The sequence below is a fragment of the Carassius carassius genome, chromosome 43, assembly GCF_963082965.1.
Source record: "Carassius carassius chromosome 43, fCarCar2.1, whole genome shotgun sequence".
NCBI lineage: Eukaryota > Metazoa > Chordata > Actinopteri > Cypriniformes > Cyprinidae > Carassius > Carassius carassius.
Window position 1 is genome coordinate 16,677,157 of NC_081797.1, and position 17,114 is coordinate 16,694,270.

Genomic DNA, 17,114 nt, shown 5'->3' on the forward strand with positions numbered 1-17,114 from the left:
TATTTTATATTTGATCTAGATTTTTAGGCTCTGTTAGTGTTATCTGTATGCACCGGGGGTCTGAGAGTAACGCAATTTCGATTCTCTGTATGCACTACACTGTACATGTGGAAGAATTGACAATAAAGCAGACTTGACTTGAACATAAATGCTTCGTATGGTTTTTGTTTTTAATAACCCTGCTCGTGGGTTCTCTAAAAGACATACTTGGCTATTTAAAACCGCTTTATTTTTTTATATTTTTAAAATAAAATACATTTTTTACATATTTTTATTTTTTAAATAACCTCCGCTTCGTAGCTACAATGCCCTCTCTGTTCACATGCGAGAACTACAGCCTTGAACACATCAGGAAAACTACAATTCCCACAACCCCCATCTTTCCTGCGTGACGTCATGGTGTGCGGATGAAAACAGTCGCATGATATATACTGTTTATTTCAAAGACAGACAGCGTTTGTAATATTGATAGATATATTCGTCGTTGTCAGAGAAAGCCCCTCGTCTGTAGTCCGTGCAGCTCCATGGCGCTGTCAGAGTGGCGTCTGTCTCTCAAGCTGCTGGATCAGCCTTCTCTCCCCAAATCCGTGCTGCAGTTCCCCGACACTGAGCCTGGAGATGTTCCTCCCGGAGAGTATCGGGTCTCCACTCTCAAGCAGCTGGTCTCAGCTCAGATCACAGATGCCATACCAGATCCTGAGCTCATAGGTAACATATAATGCGAAGCATGACTCATTGTAATACTAGACGACAGTATGGCATTATTAATGCTGTCGCATTTGAACTGATTAAAAACACTAACGTAGAGCCTTTATTTAAATGTTATGATTTGATGTGGCCCTCAAGGTCAAATTAAAATCATTTAAAGGCATTCAGGTAACTAAATAACGGTTTTGTTTTATTTAGCCCGTTATTTTAAGCCTATTTTTAGGTTTTCCTGCAGCCTAGTGCTTATTTATTATTTTACTAGCGCCAATTATTATATTATTATTTACTGTTATTTTACTAGCGCTTATTAGTCTTAATGATTTTTATTTGGTGACTGTCTTTCAGTTTTATTGTCTATGAGATACTAGTATACTTATTGCTTTGCTAATAGATAGTATAATAGTCCAAGAGAAATATTCCATTGCTATATCAATATATATAGCATGTTGACAAAAATGCTTTGAATTCTTCATGGTTCAGATATTAACTAATCACTTTTGTCTAGTTTGTAATGCAATTGTTTCTGCTATCAATTACAATTTTGCTAGTAACTGTTCATTGGGTAATAGTACTCTACCTATTTCCTGGTTACTAATAACTTTCTAATAATTACTAGTATCTATTCCAGCTTTATTAATTATTTATTATAAATTTCGAATCTAAATTTAAATAATGGTTAAAATCCATATTATTTGCAGATTTCCTGCTGCATTTTTTTATTGTTTACTTAAGATGAATTTATAGGTATTAAATGTATTATAATTGTAATAGTTAATATAAATGCATTTAAATCTAAATTGCAAGACATAATTAAATAGCATTATATATTTAAAGACATCAAGTAAAGTGTTTCCAAACTTATTAGTAGAATGGCATTTTATGGTTTAAATAGTAAACAGTCAAATAATTGCAAAAGTTTTTTTTTTTTTTTTTGACTATCAACAAAATATAACTGATACTATAAGGGACAAATAAGGGACACATTATTTTAGATTTATATTATAATTATATTAGACTATTGTTTTTCCCCTTAATGGGGTGGAAATTTTGTATCTCATTTGTTAAAAAAAATTCTGCAATATATAATATAACTATATATAATAGGATTTAAATCATGGAGCTGGAACTATGACTTTTAAAAACGTAAATGTGTCCCTTTTGTGATTAAATCTTAACACACTTCAAAAGAGTTTCATGTTTCCAACAATAAAAAAAGAAAAATAACAAAATTAATCAATTCTGGGAATAACCCCTAGAGGAATCTTGACAAGATTGCAAACAGTTGTCCCATTATCTTCATGCATTACAGAATTAGTGTACTGTGGCAGAAAGCTAAAGGATGACTTGACTCTGGAGTCCTATGGGATTCAGTCGGGATCCACTGTGCACATCCTGAGAAAGTCTTGGCCCGAGCCTGAGATCCGTCCTGGTGAGTCGTGTTTACGATCTTCAGGAACACAAAGAATAGAGATAAAGATGGACACTAGTCAAGCCTAAAAAAAACAGAAGTGCTCCATGAACACAGTCCATTATTTCTTCCTCTATGTTCTTCTATAGAGCCAGTGGACAAGGTTGCGGCTGCGAGGGAGTTTCGTGTCTTGCAGGCAGCTCTTCACACCAGCACTGCATACAGAGACTCAGTAGGTTGACTAGAGCAGCATACAGATCTCTGCTGCTGCTTCGGGATCCATGGGAACATGTTTGAGTAGCTGTTCACTCTTTCCAGGTGTTCAAGATGCTGAACAATAGGGAATCCCTGGACCAGATCATCGTGGCAACACCTGGGCTGAGCAGCGATCCTGTGGCTCTGGGTACTGTATGAGTGCAGACACAAGGGATTTGTGATGGGAGACGTGTTGAAGACTTATTCATGTGTGTTGACTTTATCTGTAGGGGTTCTTCAAGACAAAGACCTCTTCGTACAATTCACCGACCCAAACATGCTTGACACGTGAGTGAGCATCATTACATACAACTGATCCAGAGTAAATAAATAAATATGATTGTTATTAGAAGTACTAATTACTAACAGCAACAATATATAGTTTTATGTAAAAAATAATAAAACAACTGCAGCAGCAAATAAATGGGTTGTAATAAACTAATAAATATTAATAACAATAATTATTGTTGTTGTTTTCTTAGTAATATTATTAATTATTATTATTATTATTATTACTATCACTAATAAGAGAAACAACGTCAATAATAAAAAAATCAGTAATTATATTGGTAATTAATCAATATTAATAAAATAATTATAATAATTTAGCAATTCAAAATAAACATAACAACAATAATAATAATCATTATCAATAAATCAATGTTATATGTAAAATAATAATAATAATACATCAATAATAATAAATCAGTAATATTTATATTAATTAATTAGATAATGCAATAACAGTTTATTAACTGATATAATGATACAATAATAATAATTATTGTAATATAATAATCAAATATATAATATATATATAATTAATGATAAATACATAACATTATTATTAATGAATCAGTGTTATATTAAAATTATAAATAATATTACTTCTATCAGGAATACTACTACTACTACTACTACTAAAGTTTTATTATTTACTACCTTATTACTACTTTATTATTATTATTATGTTGTTGTTATTATTATTTAATCAACGTTGAAATAATAATAATGTTAATAATAAATCAGTAATGTTATTATCCCCAATATACATGGTCCACAATAATATATTAACTAATGCAATAATAATAATTGTAATATAACAATAATATAATATATAAGATTAAATAAATCAATAATATTATTAATTAATCAGTATTATTATAATAGTAATTAATTTAACTAATATTGTTTCAATTATTATTAATAATAATATTAGTATCATCAGTAATGTTATAATTATTATTATTATTATTATTAATCAATCTTGAAATAATAATAAAACAATTTATTTTATAGAAAATAAATTCATATTTAGATTGAATTTATATTTGTCTTATTTAAAGCATAAGCAGTCAAGTTTGTCTGGTACTGATTTTATAATAATTAATCACAATAAATTATTTATTTTGTTTTAAAACTAAACATTTGGGCTGATGTCACATTGTAGAACGGTTGTGAACACCATATTGTGTTGACTTACTGTTGAATCCAAGGATTAACACTTCAGAATGTGGCATTTGAATCATGTGGTGCACTTTGGGTTAAAGCAAACGATACCCTGAGTTTAACTGTCTCCCCAGATTGGCCAATTCCCACCCGGCGCTGGTAAATGCCATCATCCTGGTGCTGCACTCGGTGGCTGGCAGTGTGCCGCCCCAACAGAGCGCCGGCTCCTCCAGAAACGTGTCTTCTAGCTCTTACAGTGACATGCCAGGTGGGTGTCCATTTAAACGCAATTTAAGTGAAAAACTGCCTACCATTTACATAATGTGACGGGTCATTTTGGTGATCCATAGAAGTTTTTATGCATAAACGTTTTTTAATCTACAGGAGGTTTCCTCTTTGAAGGCATGTCTGATGATGAGGAGGACTTCCAGTCGGTTTGTCATGATTTACTGTTCTTCATTAGGAATAGTGCATTAATAGTACTGGATCCTAAGCCAGTTTATCATCTGTAGGGGAATCGCGGTGGGCCGTCCACTCTTGCTAGTGGTTTGGGCGGCATGAGGCCAGCTTCGCTCGGCTATAACGGCGCTGTGGGCCCCAGACCCATCACTCAAAGTGAGCTGGCCACCGCTCTGGCCCTCGCCAGCACCCCTGAGAGCAGCGCTGCTACACCAACTACAGGAAACCAGGTACAGGACACTTCAGCAATACTGGGTCCACACAGAGTACGGTTGCAAAAAGGTGGAAAAATGTCCACTAAATTATTAAATATATATACACACAATCAGGCCTAAAATTATAATTAATCAAGCACCAAATGCGCATAAAGCTTTGGTCAGTATATAAAACAGTGTTATTTGCCAACAGTATTGTGTAATTTAAAACAGTACTTTAAACAGTATTTTAATAGTAATGCGTTACAATATTGTGTTTCTCCATAAAAAGTAATGTTATCTAGTTACTATTACTAATATTTTAGGAAAGTAATGCATGACATGTAGCAAAACGTGTGTGGCAAAATGTATACAACAATTCAAACATTTGTTGTAGGATTTTTATTTTATTTTATGTTTTTGAAACAGTCTCTTTGTACACCAAGGGTGCATTTGATCACATTTTTTTTTATATTTGTTTTCTTTTTTAATAATTTGAACAATTTAATCATTCATTCCTGCGATGGTGAAGCTGAATTTTCAGCAGCCATTATTCCAGCCTTCATTCTAATATTCACTTAATATATAAATTATAGATTTTAGTTTTATATTAAATTTAATTAAAGCAGTAATAAAATGTAGGGTTCATTTACATGACAACAATATATCAAAAGCAGACATGTTTTTCCGAAAAAGCTTTGTGTATAGACAAAACGGCAGAATGATCCCAGTTCATACGCATATGCGAATTTCACTTTGTAAAGAAACACTATGGACCTGCCCACATATCTATGCACACATATAATATGCAAGCACAAATGTTTCACAAAAGTGTTTGTAACTAAAAGGTATTGTTTTCAAAAACTTGCACTTTTCCAAAGTTTGCATTTTTAGCCGCCAAAATTCTGTTTTCTTGTAAATGAGTAGCCAAAACGCGTACAAGGTTTTCAGTTTTTAGTTGAAAACTAAGTTGTGACCCCTTAATATCAGAACTACTTAAAGTTAGTTCACCAAAAAATGAAAATTAGGCCATAAAATACTCGCCCTCAATTCATCCTAGTTGTATATGACGTTCTTCTTTCAGACGAATCCAGTCGGGGTTATATTAAAAATGGTCTTTGAGCTTTCAAGTTGTTTAATGCCACTCAGCGGGTGTTGCATGCATCAGTCCAAAAGAAGTCAAATCAAAAGCACTCATCCTTAATAAAAAGTGTCTCACATGGCTCCGGGGGGTGAACAAAGGCCTTCTGTAGCAAATCAATGTGTTTTTGTAAGAAGGTCACCGCTGCGCTGCGCATGCACCGCTCAGAAGTTACACAGAAACACAGCGGAAAGATCAAAAGAAAACAACGGTCACTGATTAGATATACAAAACGATGATTTGTAAAGAAAAATATCGGAGGATTTCAATATAAGCCAAAGGGAGACTGGTTTTTCTTTGCTAAAGTAAGGAAACTTTGCTTCCTTTGCTCCTGTTAACAAACGTTGGTTTTCTTGAGACTCACCGGCGCATGCGCAACACCGACCTCCATACGTCATGCTCCCAGAACTGCTTCTGTTTACAACAGTGAGCGCAAGCTACATTAAAGTGATTATTATGTTTTGAATATGGATATTTTTCTTACAAAAGTGCATCAATTTGCTACAGGAGGCCTTTATTCACCCCCCGGAGCTATGTGAGACACTTTTCTTTTATAGATTTTTATTATACTTCTTTTGGACTGATGAAGTGCAACACCCGCTGAGTGGCATGAAACAACTTGAAAGCTCAAAGACCATTTTTAATATAACCCCGACTGGATTCGTCTGAAAGAAGAAAGTCATATACACCTAGGATGCCTTGAGGGTGAATAATTAATGGCCTAATTTTCATTTTTGGGTGAACTAACCCTTTAACAAACAGTAATGATAATAATTGTTATCAACTGGAATGTAACCATTACTGCGTCTATAATGTTTTAGATTTGCATACACTAATTTATAAAGCGAATACATCTGTGACAGGGGCCCTCTTCAGGAACGTCCCCAAACCCTGCAGGTACTCCTATAACCAATGACCTGTTTAACCAGGCACTGCAGCAGGCCCTGCAGGTGTCCAGCATCTCCAGCTTACACGTGAGTAACCACCGGACATCCAGTGACATTTTACACCAGATTCATCTTTATAGAGTCCATGGTCAGCCCTTCAAATAGAGATGTCGGAGAAAAATGCATGCATTCTTCCTCTGCTTGTTAGCACAGCTTGATTTGCATGCAAGGCAAGTTTATTTATATAGCACATTTCGTACACAATGGTAATTCAAAGTGCTTTACATAAAAGAAAGTAAAATAATAAAGAAGAAAAATAATAAGAATAAAACAAGCAATTTTAAAACTTTTACAATTATTAAATAAATTACTTATTTAAAATGAATTTAAAACAGTTAGAAAATGATTTTACATAAAATAAAAAAACTGAAAATATAGTGCAATCAGTTCGGACATTGCACAGTGCTCATTCAATAAATGCACAGCTACACAGATGAGTTTTAAGTCTAGATTTAAATGTGACTAGTGCTTTAACAAATCTGGTCTCTTCTGGAAGCTGAATCCAACTGCGGGCGGCATAGTAACTAAAGGAGGACTCCCCTTGTTTTGTGTGAACCCTTGGTATATGCATCCTGTTGTTTTTTATATGCAGTGGAGTCTGACCACAATATCACTTTTCTTTGTTAAAGTGGCATTACTGATTCTGGAGTGACTCTGTTTGATAATGTGTAGAATCAGTGGCAGTCGCAGCTCCAGCAGCTGCGGGACATGGGCATCCGTGACGAGGAGCTCATCCTGAGAGCCCTGCAGGCCACCGGCGGAGACATCCAAGCGGCCCTGGAGCTCATATTCGCCAGAGGCGCACCATGAATCATTTTCTGAAGTAAAACGTTACCACTACATATTCAGTATTTTAATTATCTATTTGAAAGTGTGGTTTATTTCTAACTTATGTTTGGTCTTTTATTCATGTACATTGAATGCGGTGCTATCAGCTGTTTGGAGAATAAGTCTAGTTTAGGGCACACGTTACAATATATCACTTCTGCTGTGTTAATTAAATGTGTTCAGCTCCATAGATATTGATAGCTAAAAGCTAAAGTTTGATGTTCAGACAATCATTGTTATGGTTTATTTTTGTCATTAATTAAAATCTTCCATAAATATCATAAAGTCTGGTGCTCTGTAGTTGTGTGCAAAGAATGACTCTTGGCATGAAATGGAAATGGAATGGTTTTATAAATGCATGTTAATGATTTATCCATAAATGTTTCATTGTGTTTATTTATTTTCGACCTCCTAATTTTGAAATAAAATGTCATACTCTAGCTTGATCTTCCAGTGAAACAACAGCATTTCACAACTGGAAAATTAGTGCATAAATCAACCTCAGCAAAATAAATATTGATAAAAAAAACACATTTTTTAAATTAAAATGTATATATTAAATATATTCATATTGAAACAAGCGGTGATGGTTTGCATTAACCTTTATGAATGAGCAGAATATTAATCCTAGTTTTATGATTATACGCTATTTCTATTAAAATGTGTTTTTCTAATCGCAAATTGCAACAATGTGTATCACTATATAACAAAAAGAACAGCTGTTTTAAGAACAAAAACCACCATAATGATATTAATATCAAGATTTGATTGCATTATTTATTTGCTTTAAACGATAGTAAATAATTAATAGGTAAACAAACAACAATTCCCTCTTTAGAAGACTACAGCATTCCCAATTTTTCTACAGACCTGATTATTTTGTACATTTCAGTGTCCTAAAATTAGTAAAGTTTTATGGCAGGAAATCCTTTCACTTTGGTCACACTATCTACAGAAGACTTTATCATCAGTTTCATAACCTGTTACGTTTTTATGGGCTTGTTTATCTATGGACTTCAGGTCCAAATAAGGAGCTGTCTGTGTGAACCTCGGTCCTTATAGGACAATAACCAGCTTAAACCTTTTATAAAAGCCTCTGCCACAGTTTGGATTCATTCAGACTTTCTCCAGAGGTCATTTTTGAGGTATAACATGGAACAGCACGGCCCTGTACTCTATGTTCATCCTTCAAGCTGCTTGGTTGATGAAAAAACCGAGGTAGAAGTAAAGCAGTTGCCTGCTGATTATAGGATCACTCTCCATGCACTGATTCGCTCTGAAGATGGAGACGATTGGGAATCACTCGGCCGCTACACCAGCGACTCCTCAGGGACTGTTAAAGGTACACTACTTCATCTTAAACCTTCACACAATCACAGTTTGGATTCTAAAGGGGTTTACTTAATTAGTAATACACAGTTTCCAGAGATAAAAGTCTTGGCGGGACATTTGAAGGAGTTGAAGGCATGGGTCTGCTGTGGAGTATGAGACCTGTTCCTGAAAGTAAACCAGGTCGCCGGTAAGAAACGTTAATTAATACAGCGAGCGATAAACAACCGCTTTGTGTGCATGAACTTCTAATTTAAAGGGGCAGTTCACCTTAAATTAAAGGGTTAGTTCAGCCAGATAGCAAAATTATGTCATTAATAACTCACCCTCATGTTGTTCCAAACCAGTAACACCTCTGTTCATCTTCAGAACAGAGTTTAAGATATTTTAGATTTAGTCCGAGAGCTCTCAGTCCCTCCATTGAAGCTGTGTGTACGGTATACTGTCCATGTCCAGAAAGGTAAGAAAAACATCATCAAAGTAGTCCATGTGACATCAGAGGGTCAGTTAGAATTTTTGAAGCATCGAAAATACATTTTGGTCCAAAAATAGCAAAAACGACGATATTAATCAGCATTGTCTTCTCTTCCGTGTCTGTGGTGAGAGAGAGTTCAAAACAAAGCAGTCTGGATATCCGGTTCGCGAACGAATCATTCAGTTCACCAAATCAAACGGAATCATTTTAAACGGTTCACATCTCTAATACGCATTAATCCACAAATGACTTAAGCTGTTAACTTTTTTAATGTGGCTGACACTCCCTCTGAGTTCAAACAAACCAATATCCCGGAGTAATTCATTTACTCAAACAGTACACTGACTGAACTGCTGTGAAGAGAGAACTGAAGATGAACACCGAGCCGAGCCGTGTTATTTTTCTTTGTAAACTGAAATTTGATCATAAAAGTGCTAATATTATAATAATAATAATTATTAAATGGGAATAAAAGGACCATTGTCAATATAGTGCAATAGACCAAAATACCATTCATTTTCTTCTTAGGGAAATTGTAAAAGGGTTAGTTTACCCAAAATGAAAATTATATCATAAATCACACCCTCATGTCATTCCAAACCCTTCGTTCATCTTCGGAACACAAATTAAGATTGTTGATGAAATCCGAGAGCTCTCTGACACGTCACCCTGGCCTTAGGGTGCAATTCTGGATCGTATCATGATGCATGCGCGTAATTTTCTACATGCAAATGATGCATGCAACTGATGCTGCTGACACTGAACACGCAGGCGCTGTGTCTTGTTTACAGTTGAACCACTGATGTCACATGGACCATTTTAAAGATGTCCTTACTATATTTCTGGGTCTTGATCGTGGTAGTACCCTTGCTGTCTATGCAGGGTCAAAAGCTCTCGGATTTCATAAAAAAATTAAATCTTAATTTGTCGTCCGAATATGAATGAAGGTCTTACGGGTTTGGAACAATATGAGGGTGATTAATGAAGGAATTTTCATTTTTGGGAGAATTATCCATTTAATATGCTTTTGTTGTTCAATATTTCAGTTTGCAACTTTTCAACTTATGTTTTAAATAGCCCTGTTTAACAGCGGAATCCCTGGTGAAAAACTACATTACCCAGGAGTTTTTACAATGCTTCATAAAATTGTGATTCTATCCCTAATTAAATCTGTTATGCACACAGTCTAGTATTTTTTAAAATCTTTTACCGTCATGCACTGAATTTGACAGATTATTCTAATTTGAATTGACAGATTTCGGAAGATCAATGTCCAGACACCCGTTAAAGTGACGTTTTCTGTGTATGAAGGACACCTTGCTAGGGTCTTTAAGTATCACACCCCCCTCACATCAGCTACAGCTGAGCGCTGGTATTTGACCCCTGAGGTCCAGAGGGTCGAAGTGACAGAGGGGGGGATAAAGGGGACACTCTTCATTCCTCCAGGTATGGATTAGCAATTAGATGCAGTCTTTGCCCATATATCATTAGTATAGGATTTGCAATAATTAAAAAAAAATATTTAATCTAATAACAGAAATATAATAAATAACATAATATGCCAGTTTAGAACATGTATTAACATATATTCAATTATAATATAAATATATTTATACTGTCATTTGTTAAGGAAATTAATACTTTTATTTTACAGTGATGCATTAAAATGAACAAAAGTGAAGGATTCAATTCAAAACATTCAGAATCAACACAAAACATGTATTTTTATTGTGCCACAGGAGAGGCGTTTATTTGACCTTGTACATTTAGATGAATGTAAATCATTGTACATTCTGTCTACTTTTACAGAGACTTGAGGGACTCTCTGTTCATATGCGTGTGGTTTTGTAATGCAGGTCCTGGCCCCTTTCCTGCTGTGCTGGACCTGTGTGGAGGGCAGGGAGGTCGTGTTGAGTATCGCTCCGCGCTCATGGCATCCCACGGCTATGTCTCACTGGCTCTGGAGTACATCGGGATCCTGACAGCTGAGGGAAAACTCCATCACGTGGACAACACCTACTTTGAGGTACATGTGTGCGTCACAACAACTAAAAATACCTAAATATTCTGATTAACTGATAGGTAAGTAATTCTTGTCAGAAATTTGGAATAATTAAGATCTCTTATACTTACCAAGACTGCATTACTTTGATCAAAAATAGAGCATGATCAGTAAAATTCGATTATAATTTAAAATAAATGTTTTCAGTAAAATGTAATTTATTAATGTGATGCAAAGCTGAATTTTAAGCTTCAGTACTCTAGTCTTCAGTTTCACATGATCCATCTGAAATCATTCTGATTTGCTGCTCAAGAAACATTATTATTATCAATAGTTGTGCTACTTCATAATTTTGTAATAAAATTGTGATGCACTAGCTTTCAAAAGTTTTTGTTCCTAAAAAGCAAGCAAAAAAAACAAAAACAAACAACAGATTTCACAAAAATATTAAGCAGCAAAAAATATTTTACAATATTAATGTTTTACTGTATTGATAATCAAATAAACGCAGCCTTGGCAAACATAAAATACTTTTTTTTTAAAAACATAAAAAAATCTTATTCTAAACTTTTGGCCAGTTGTGTATATGAAAATATATTTATAAAAATGAAATGAAATTTCTACTACCAATTTGTGTATACATTAACTAATCTGACATTATTTAATGTTTGTTAACGCTGACGTGATTCTAAAATAATTCAGGTATATGTAAATTAAATAATAATATTTAATTAAATTGGAGATGAATTAAATGGATGTTGAATTTTAATTCGTCTATTCATTTAAAATGTATTTGTTTATATTTCTTACAATTTGATTTTCACATTGCAGAGGGAAAATAAGGTATATACCCTAATATATACCTTGAAAGTATTTAAAGCACATCAGATATATATCTGTTTTTCAGACTGCGTTTAAATTTCTACAAAAACACCCCAAAGTTCGTCCAGACAGAGTGGCAGTGATGGGGATGTCATTTGGTGTGTCTGTAACACTGGGTTTGACCACATACTCACAAATTTTAGAGGTAAAAAACTCATAAATTCTCATTTACATCAATACAGTGGAGATTTGATGCAGATACAGTTATACAATGTATTTTTCTGTTTTTTGATGGGAACTTTGCAGCCCAGGTGTGTGGTTTGTGTGAGCGGGAGTCACATCATGCCACACAAAGGATCTTTGGCGGATGTCTATGCAGCACTACAACAGTAAGAAACACCATTTTCACAAAGCAGGCATTATTAAGATGGATTACATTATACAAACTACATACTAAGAATGACGGTTATTCTGTCAACACCAAGGAATGTAGACAAAATCCGTTATGATGAAAAGATGAGAATAATTTGGCGGGATCTATTGCTGCCGGTACCAGACGACCCTTCCAAGAAAGTTAAGGTATATGAGAATGATGCATTTACTTTGTAATCGGTATATAATATTCAGTTTTGTACTACGAAGAGTCATATGCTTGCAATTCATGTTTTGACCAGATGGGTGAGATCAAATGTCCTGTTTTATTAATTGTTGGAGAGGATGATCAAAACGGGCCGGCTTCAGAATCTGCAGCGGATGTGAGTCGATCCGTTTAATACATTAAAAGGTTTCATCTAAGGCCAGTGATTGAGCCAATCTCATTCCCTGTTCGACAGATGAAGGAGATGATGGAAAAGGCTGGGAACAGTCGCCTCCTAACGGTTCTCTCGTATCCTGGAACGGGTCACCTTATTGAGCCGCCCTATAGCCCTCACATCCGATTCAGTGACTTCAAGCTACTGGAGGCAAAGACCAAAGGTGAAAGTCTAATGCATGTAGAATCAAGCCAGTTGTTAGCCCTTGTGTTATGTTAAAATTAGGGGTACAATCATCACTGACTTGGGAAACTTACACTTGACTTGAAGCAGCTTGGATTCTGTGCCTCCCCAGTCTTCCTCCAGACTCCAGACCTTGATTTCCAAATGAAATGCTAAATTTGCCTTTTATCTGAAAAGAGGACTTTGGAGCACTGAGCAACAGTCCAGTTCTTTTTCTTCTTAGCCCAGGTGAAATGCTTCTGACGTTGTTTCTGTTTCAGAGGTGGCTTGGTAGCTCTTTTCCTAAAGATGTCTGAATGTGGTGACTCTTGATGCACTGACTCCAGCTTCAGTTCACTCCTTGTGAATCTCTCCCAAGTGTTTGAATCAGCTTTGCTTGACAGTATTCTCAAGCTTGCAGTCATCCCTGTTGCTTGTGCACCTTTTCCTACCCAATTCCTTCCTTTCAGTCAACATTGCATTTAATATGCTTTGATACAGCACTCTGTGAACAGCCAGTCCTTTCAGTAATGACCTTCTGTGACTCTTCTGTGACTTATTGTGGTTTCAAAGAACAAGAGATATCCAGAATTTATAATGTAGGGATGGTCATTTAATGAGACTCAAATATAGATACTGGATTTTTGCTGTAAGCTCTAATCAAAAGTAAAGCAAAAAACATTTGAAATGTTTTACTTTACATGAAATGGATCTAGAATATGAAAGTTTCACTTTTTGAAATAAGTTAAAAAATAATTAACTTTTTCATGATATGCCAATTTTTTTAGATGCACCTATATATTTGTGACCCTGGAGCACAAAACCAGTCTTAAGTCGCTGGGGTATATTTGCAGCAATAGCCAAAAAAACACTGTATGGGTCAAAATTATATTCTTTTTCTTTTATGCCAAAAATCATTAGGATATTAAGTAAAGATCATGTTCCATGAAGATATTTTGTAAATTTCTTACCGTTAAACTTAACTTTTGATTAATAATATACATTGCTAAATTTTTCATTTGGAAAAATGTAAAGGTAATTTTTTTTAGTATTTAGATTTTTTTTTTGCACCCTCAGATTCCAGATTTTCGAATATTTGTATCTCGCCCATATACTGTCCGATCTGAATAAACCATACATCAAAGGAAAGCTTTTCAGTTTTCAGCTTTCAGATTATTTTTATAAATCTCAATTTTAGTCATGTATAAAACTAAATTCGAAAAATGTATACTTAAGACTAAATATAAGAAAGCATGAATTTTTAAGATTTGCTCACCCTCAAACCATCCTGGTTGTAAATGATTTTTTTTATGCAAGCTCTTTCAGACAAATACAGTCATAGTTATATAAACAGTTGTTGAATAGAGTTATAAATCTTGAAAAATAGTTGTTGAAAAGACTGATAAAACAACGTTCCTTAAACATTTATTTTTCGCAAAAATGTGAACAGTAGGTTTTTATTGCAACTGATTGCCAACTTTTAAATGTTTCACATTTATACAGAGTTTCAATATTTGATTTAATTCAGTAGCTCATGTAGTCCAGATTTTAAGTTTATACAGAAATTGGATTTGAAAAATAAATACACCCAGAGAAATTCACTAGAGAGTGACAAATAGCACAAGTCTCATAACAGTGTAAATACAACTAGTAAGTCAATAAATAAATACATTTTGGTATATTTGGTTTGCTTTATCATATCAAATATAGCATTTTAAATTAATTTAATACATTTAAATGATGAATATGATAAAATTATGATTTAAAAAATTCTATTAGTTGTTTAATTTTCATAAATTTAAAGAAGTTATATTTTGTATTGTAAAAAATATAAATTCTTTGAATTTGATATCTTTTAATAATTAATATGATAAATATTATATAAATAATAGTACTTGCTAAAAGAATTATAATAGTATAAACAACGTCTTTTTTAATGTACAATTTTGATATTTCGATATATATATATATATATGATTTTGTGCTTTCCTGAAGATCAAAGTGTAGAGTAACACCAAGATCATGCGTTCAATTCCCAGCAAAATGCACAAACATGAAAAAAAATTCTGCCAAATGCATAAATGTAAATACTTTTAGAGGGAAGTATATCATTCATTCATTTTTTAGGTCTTTGCTCCTGCCTTAAACTATGAAATTTGAGTCAAAACTTTGCAGGCATGTTCATGACCCTAAAAAAGAAGTAATTTCTTTTTAAAAAGAGTTTAACCAGTATTTCCAGCAACTCAAATATGTGCTGTGGGTCATATTGACCAGGAATATAACATAAGGGCTAGTCTATGGGTCATCTGTTATCTCATTATGATCGGGAAGTGAGATGTCATATACACAGATGGATAGATGAATGTGCTGTTTTTGGCATATGCGTTGTATTTCAGGAGGTTGAGATGACATTGCTTTGTATTGTAGTGGTGGTGCTTTGGGGTGGAGAGACGGTTCCTCACAGTCGAGCTCAAGAGGAGTCCTGGCAGAAAACTCTGGCTTTTCTTGAGGAGCATCTCTATGACAACAGCAGAGAGGCTACACACTGCTGCTAACCAATTATATATATACTGTATCTACAACTGTGAGACTAATTCATCTTCAGTGTGCTTTTATACAGCAATACTGAAGAGATTAATAGTGTAAATTATCATTTTCAAAGCATTACATTATTGCAATTAATTATGGATTAATTAAACTTAAATATTAGTTTAAAAGTAAATAATATTTTTATAATTAATAATTAAAGTATACATTATTGTTGGAAATTAATGTTTTATTATTAATAATACTTATTATATTAATAATTAATTAAAATACAAATTGTAGATATTGATCTATATTTCATATACTTCAAGTTAATTTATTAATTGATTTAAATAATTAGTGCAAATTTAAATATAGGGCTGTCGAACGATTAATCGCGATAAATCGCATCAAGTTTTTGTTTACATAATATATGTGTTTACTGCGTATATTTATGTATATAAAAATAAATTTACACACATGCATGTAGATATTTAAGAAAATTTTTGTTTATATATATATATATATATATATATGTGTATATATATATATGTGTATATATATATGTGTGTGTGTGTGTATATATTATAAATGATCTAAATATAAATATATTCATGTAGATACATATATTTTCAAAATATTTGTGTGTGTGTATTTATATATATACACAGTACACACACATATGTTATGTAAACAAAAAGTTTTATTTTGAATGCGATTAATCACGATTAATTGTTTGAACTAAAATATATATATATATTTTTTTTTAAATGTAAATGGCATGTTTTTACATACTGATATTGGACTCAAGGTCATGTTAATTCAATTAAAGTACAATTTATTAATCAAAAACATTATTTTTTTCACATTTACGCAACTTATTGAAGATCATCTTATTTGCACTGATGATAAAATTGAAAGCAGTTTCTTAATTCTGTGTGCTAGTAGTGCAATAAAAATGTCAATAACAAGCCTACCCTTCAGTTTCTGTTAGTTGTCTCTTAATTAGTTTTTTAACTCCTGAGCTTAATTATGAGCATTCCAGTAATTAAAGACACGGTGAGTAATTTAGTGGTTCACTGGCCCTGAATCTCACTTGTGCACGAATGCCAATGGTCTTTTCCAGCCAGAAAGTGTGCTGTCTGGTTGGACTCCTTGATCAAACTATCAGGGCAATCAATGAAATGTTTGTGTTTTTATTTATTTTTGTCTATCTTCAATTGATAAGTTGTGTGTTTACTTCTTTTGATACCAAAAAGCTGTCACAAAGTACCGCTGTGATGGGTGATGCGTCTCACACGAGCAGAGCACGAGTCTGATGTTGACGATAACATGTGTCTCATTTGTCAATGCGCTGAATGAGGCTGATCATCTCATAATCACAGCTGTGCTTTTCTAGTGTGTTCTTACACTAAATATTTGAACTTCTATGAAGGAAAACATTCACATAATAACTGAATGGAAAACAACAACAACAACAACTGTGTTCCTAGGACTAGCCTCTTTGTCATAAATATTAGTTTGGGGCCACATAGCTGTGATTTTATTGTGACATATTTTAAATGTTATATGTTTATACAGAAATACAAAATATTTG

At 33.6% G+C, this 17,114-nt stretch overlaps 2 protein-coding genes across 4 annotated transcripts; both read left to right on the forward strand.

Moving 5' to 3' along the window:
* The first annotated feature begins 381 nt into the window (after positions 1 to 381).
* On the forward strand, positions 382 to 7,674 carry ubl7a (ubiquitin-like 7a (bone marrow stromal cell-derived)). Of its 3 annotated transcripts, none has more exons than XM_059536002.1 (10): positions 382 to 708; positions 2,018 to 2,137; positions 2,266 to 2,348; positions 2,435 to 2,519; positions 2,602 to 2,659; positions 3,955 to 4,088; positions 4,205 to 4,254; positions 4,333 to 4,509; positions 6,478 to 6,588; positions 7,234 to 7,674. In XM_059536002.1, exons 1-10 carry the CDS (start codon positions 525 to 527, stop codon positions 7,369 to 7,371), a joined length of 1,140 nt encoding a protein of 379 aa, XP_059391985.1. In that variant the 5' UTR covers positions 382 to 524; the 3' UTR covers positions 7,372 to 7,674. The 3 variants fall into 3 exon arrangements, with proteins under 3 accessions (XP_059391985.1, XP_059391986.1, XP_059391987.1); XM_059536003.1 differs by having other exon boundaries at positions 6,544 to 6,588; XM_059536004.1 differs by lacking the exon at positions 6,478 to 6,588.
* A 148-nt stretch (positions 7,675 to 7,822) lies between these two features.
* On the forward strand, positions 7,823 to 15,977 carry acot19 (acyl-CoA thioesterase 19). Its single transcript, XM_059536001.1, has 10 exons — positions 7,823 to 8,731; positions 8,809 to 8,908; positions 10,449 to 10,639; positions 11,050 to 11,219; positions 12,103 to 12,222; positions 12,324 to 12,406; positions 12,503 to 12,596; positions 12,692 to 12,772; positions 12,851 to 12,992; positions 15,419 to 15,977. The coding sequence occupies exons 1-10, from the start codon at positions 8,542 to 8,544 to the stop codon at positions 15,544 to 15,546; spliced, it is 1,299 nt and encodes a 432-aa protein (XP_059391984.1). The 5' UTR covers positions 7,823 to 8,541; the 3' UTR covers positions 15,547 to 15,977.
* Positions 15,978 to 17,114: the final 1,137 nt, after the last annotated feature.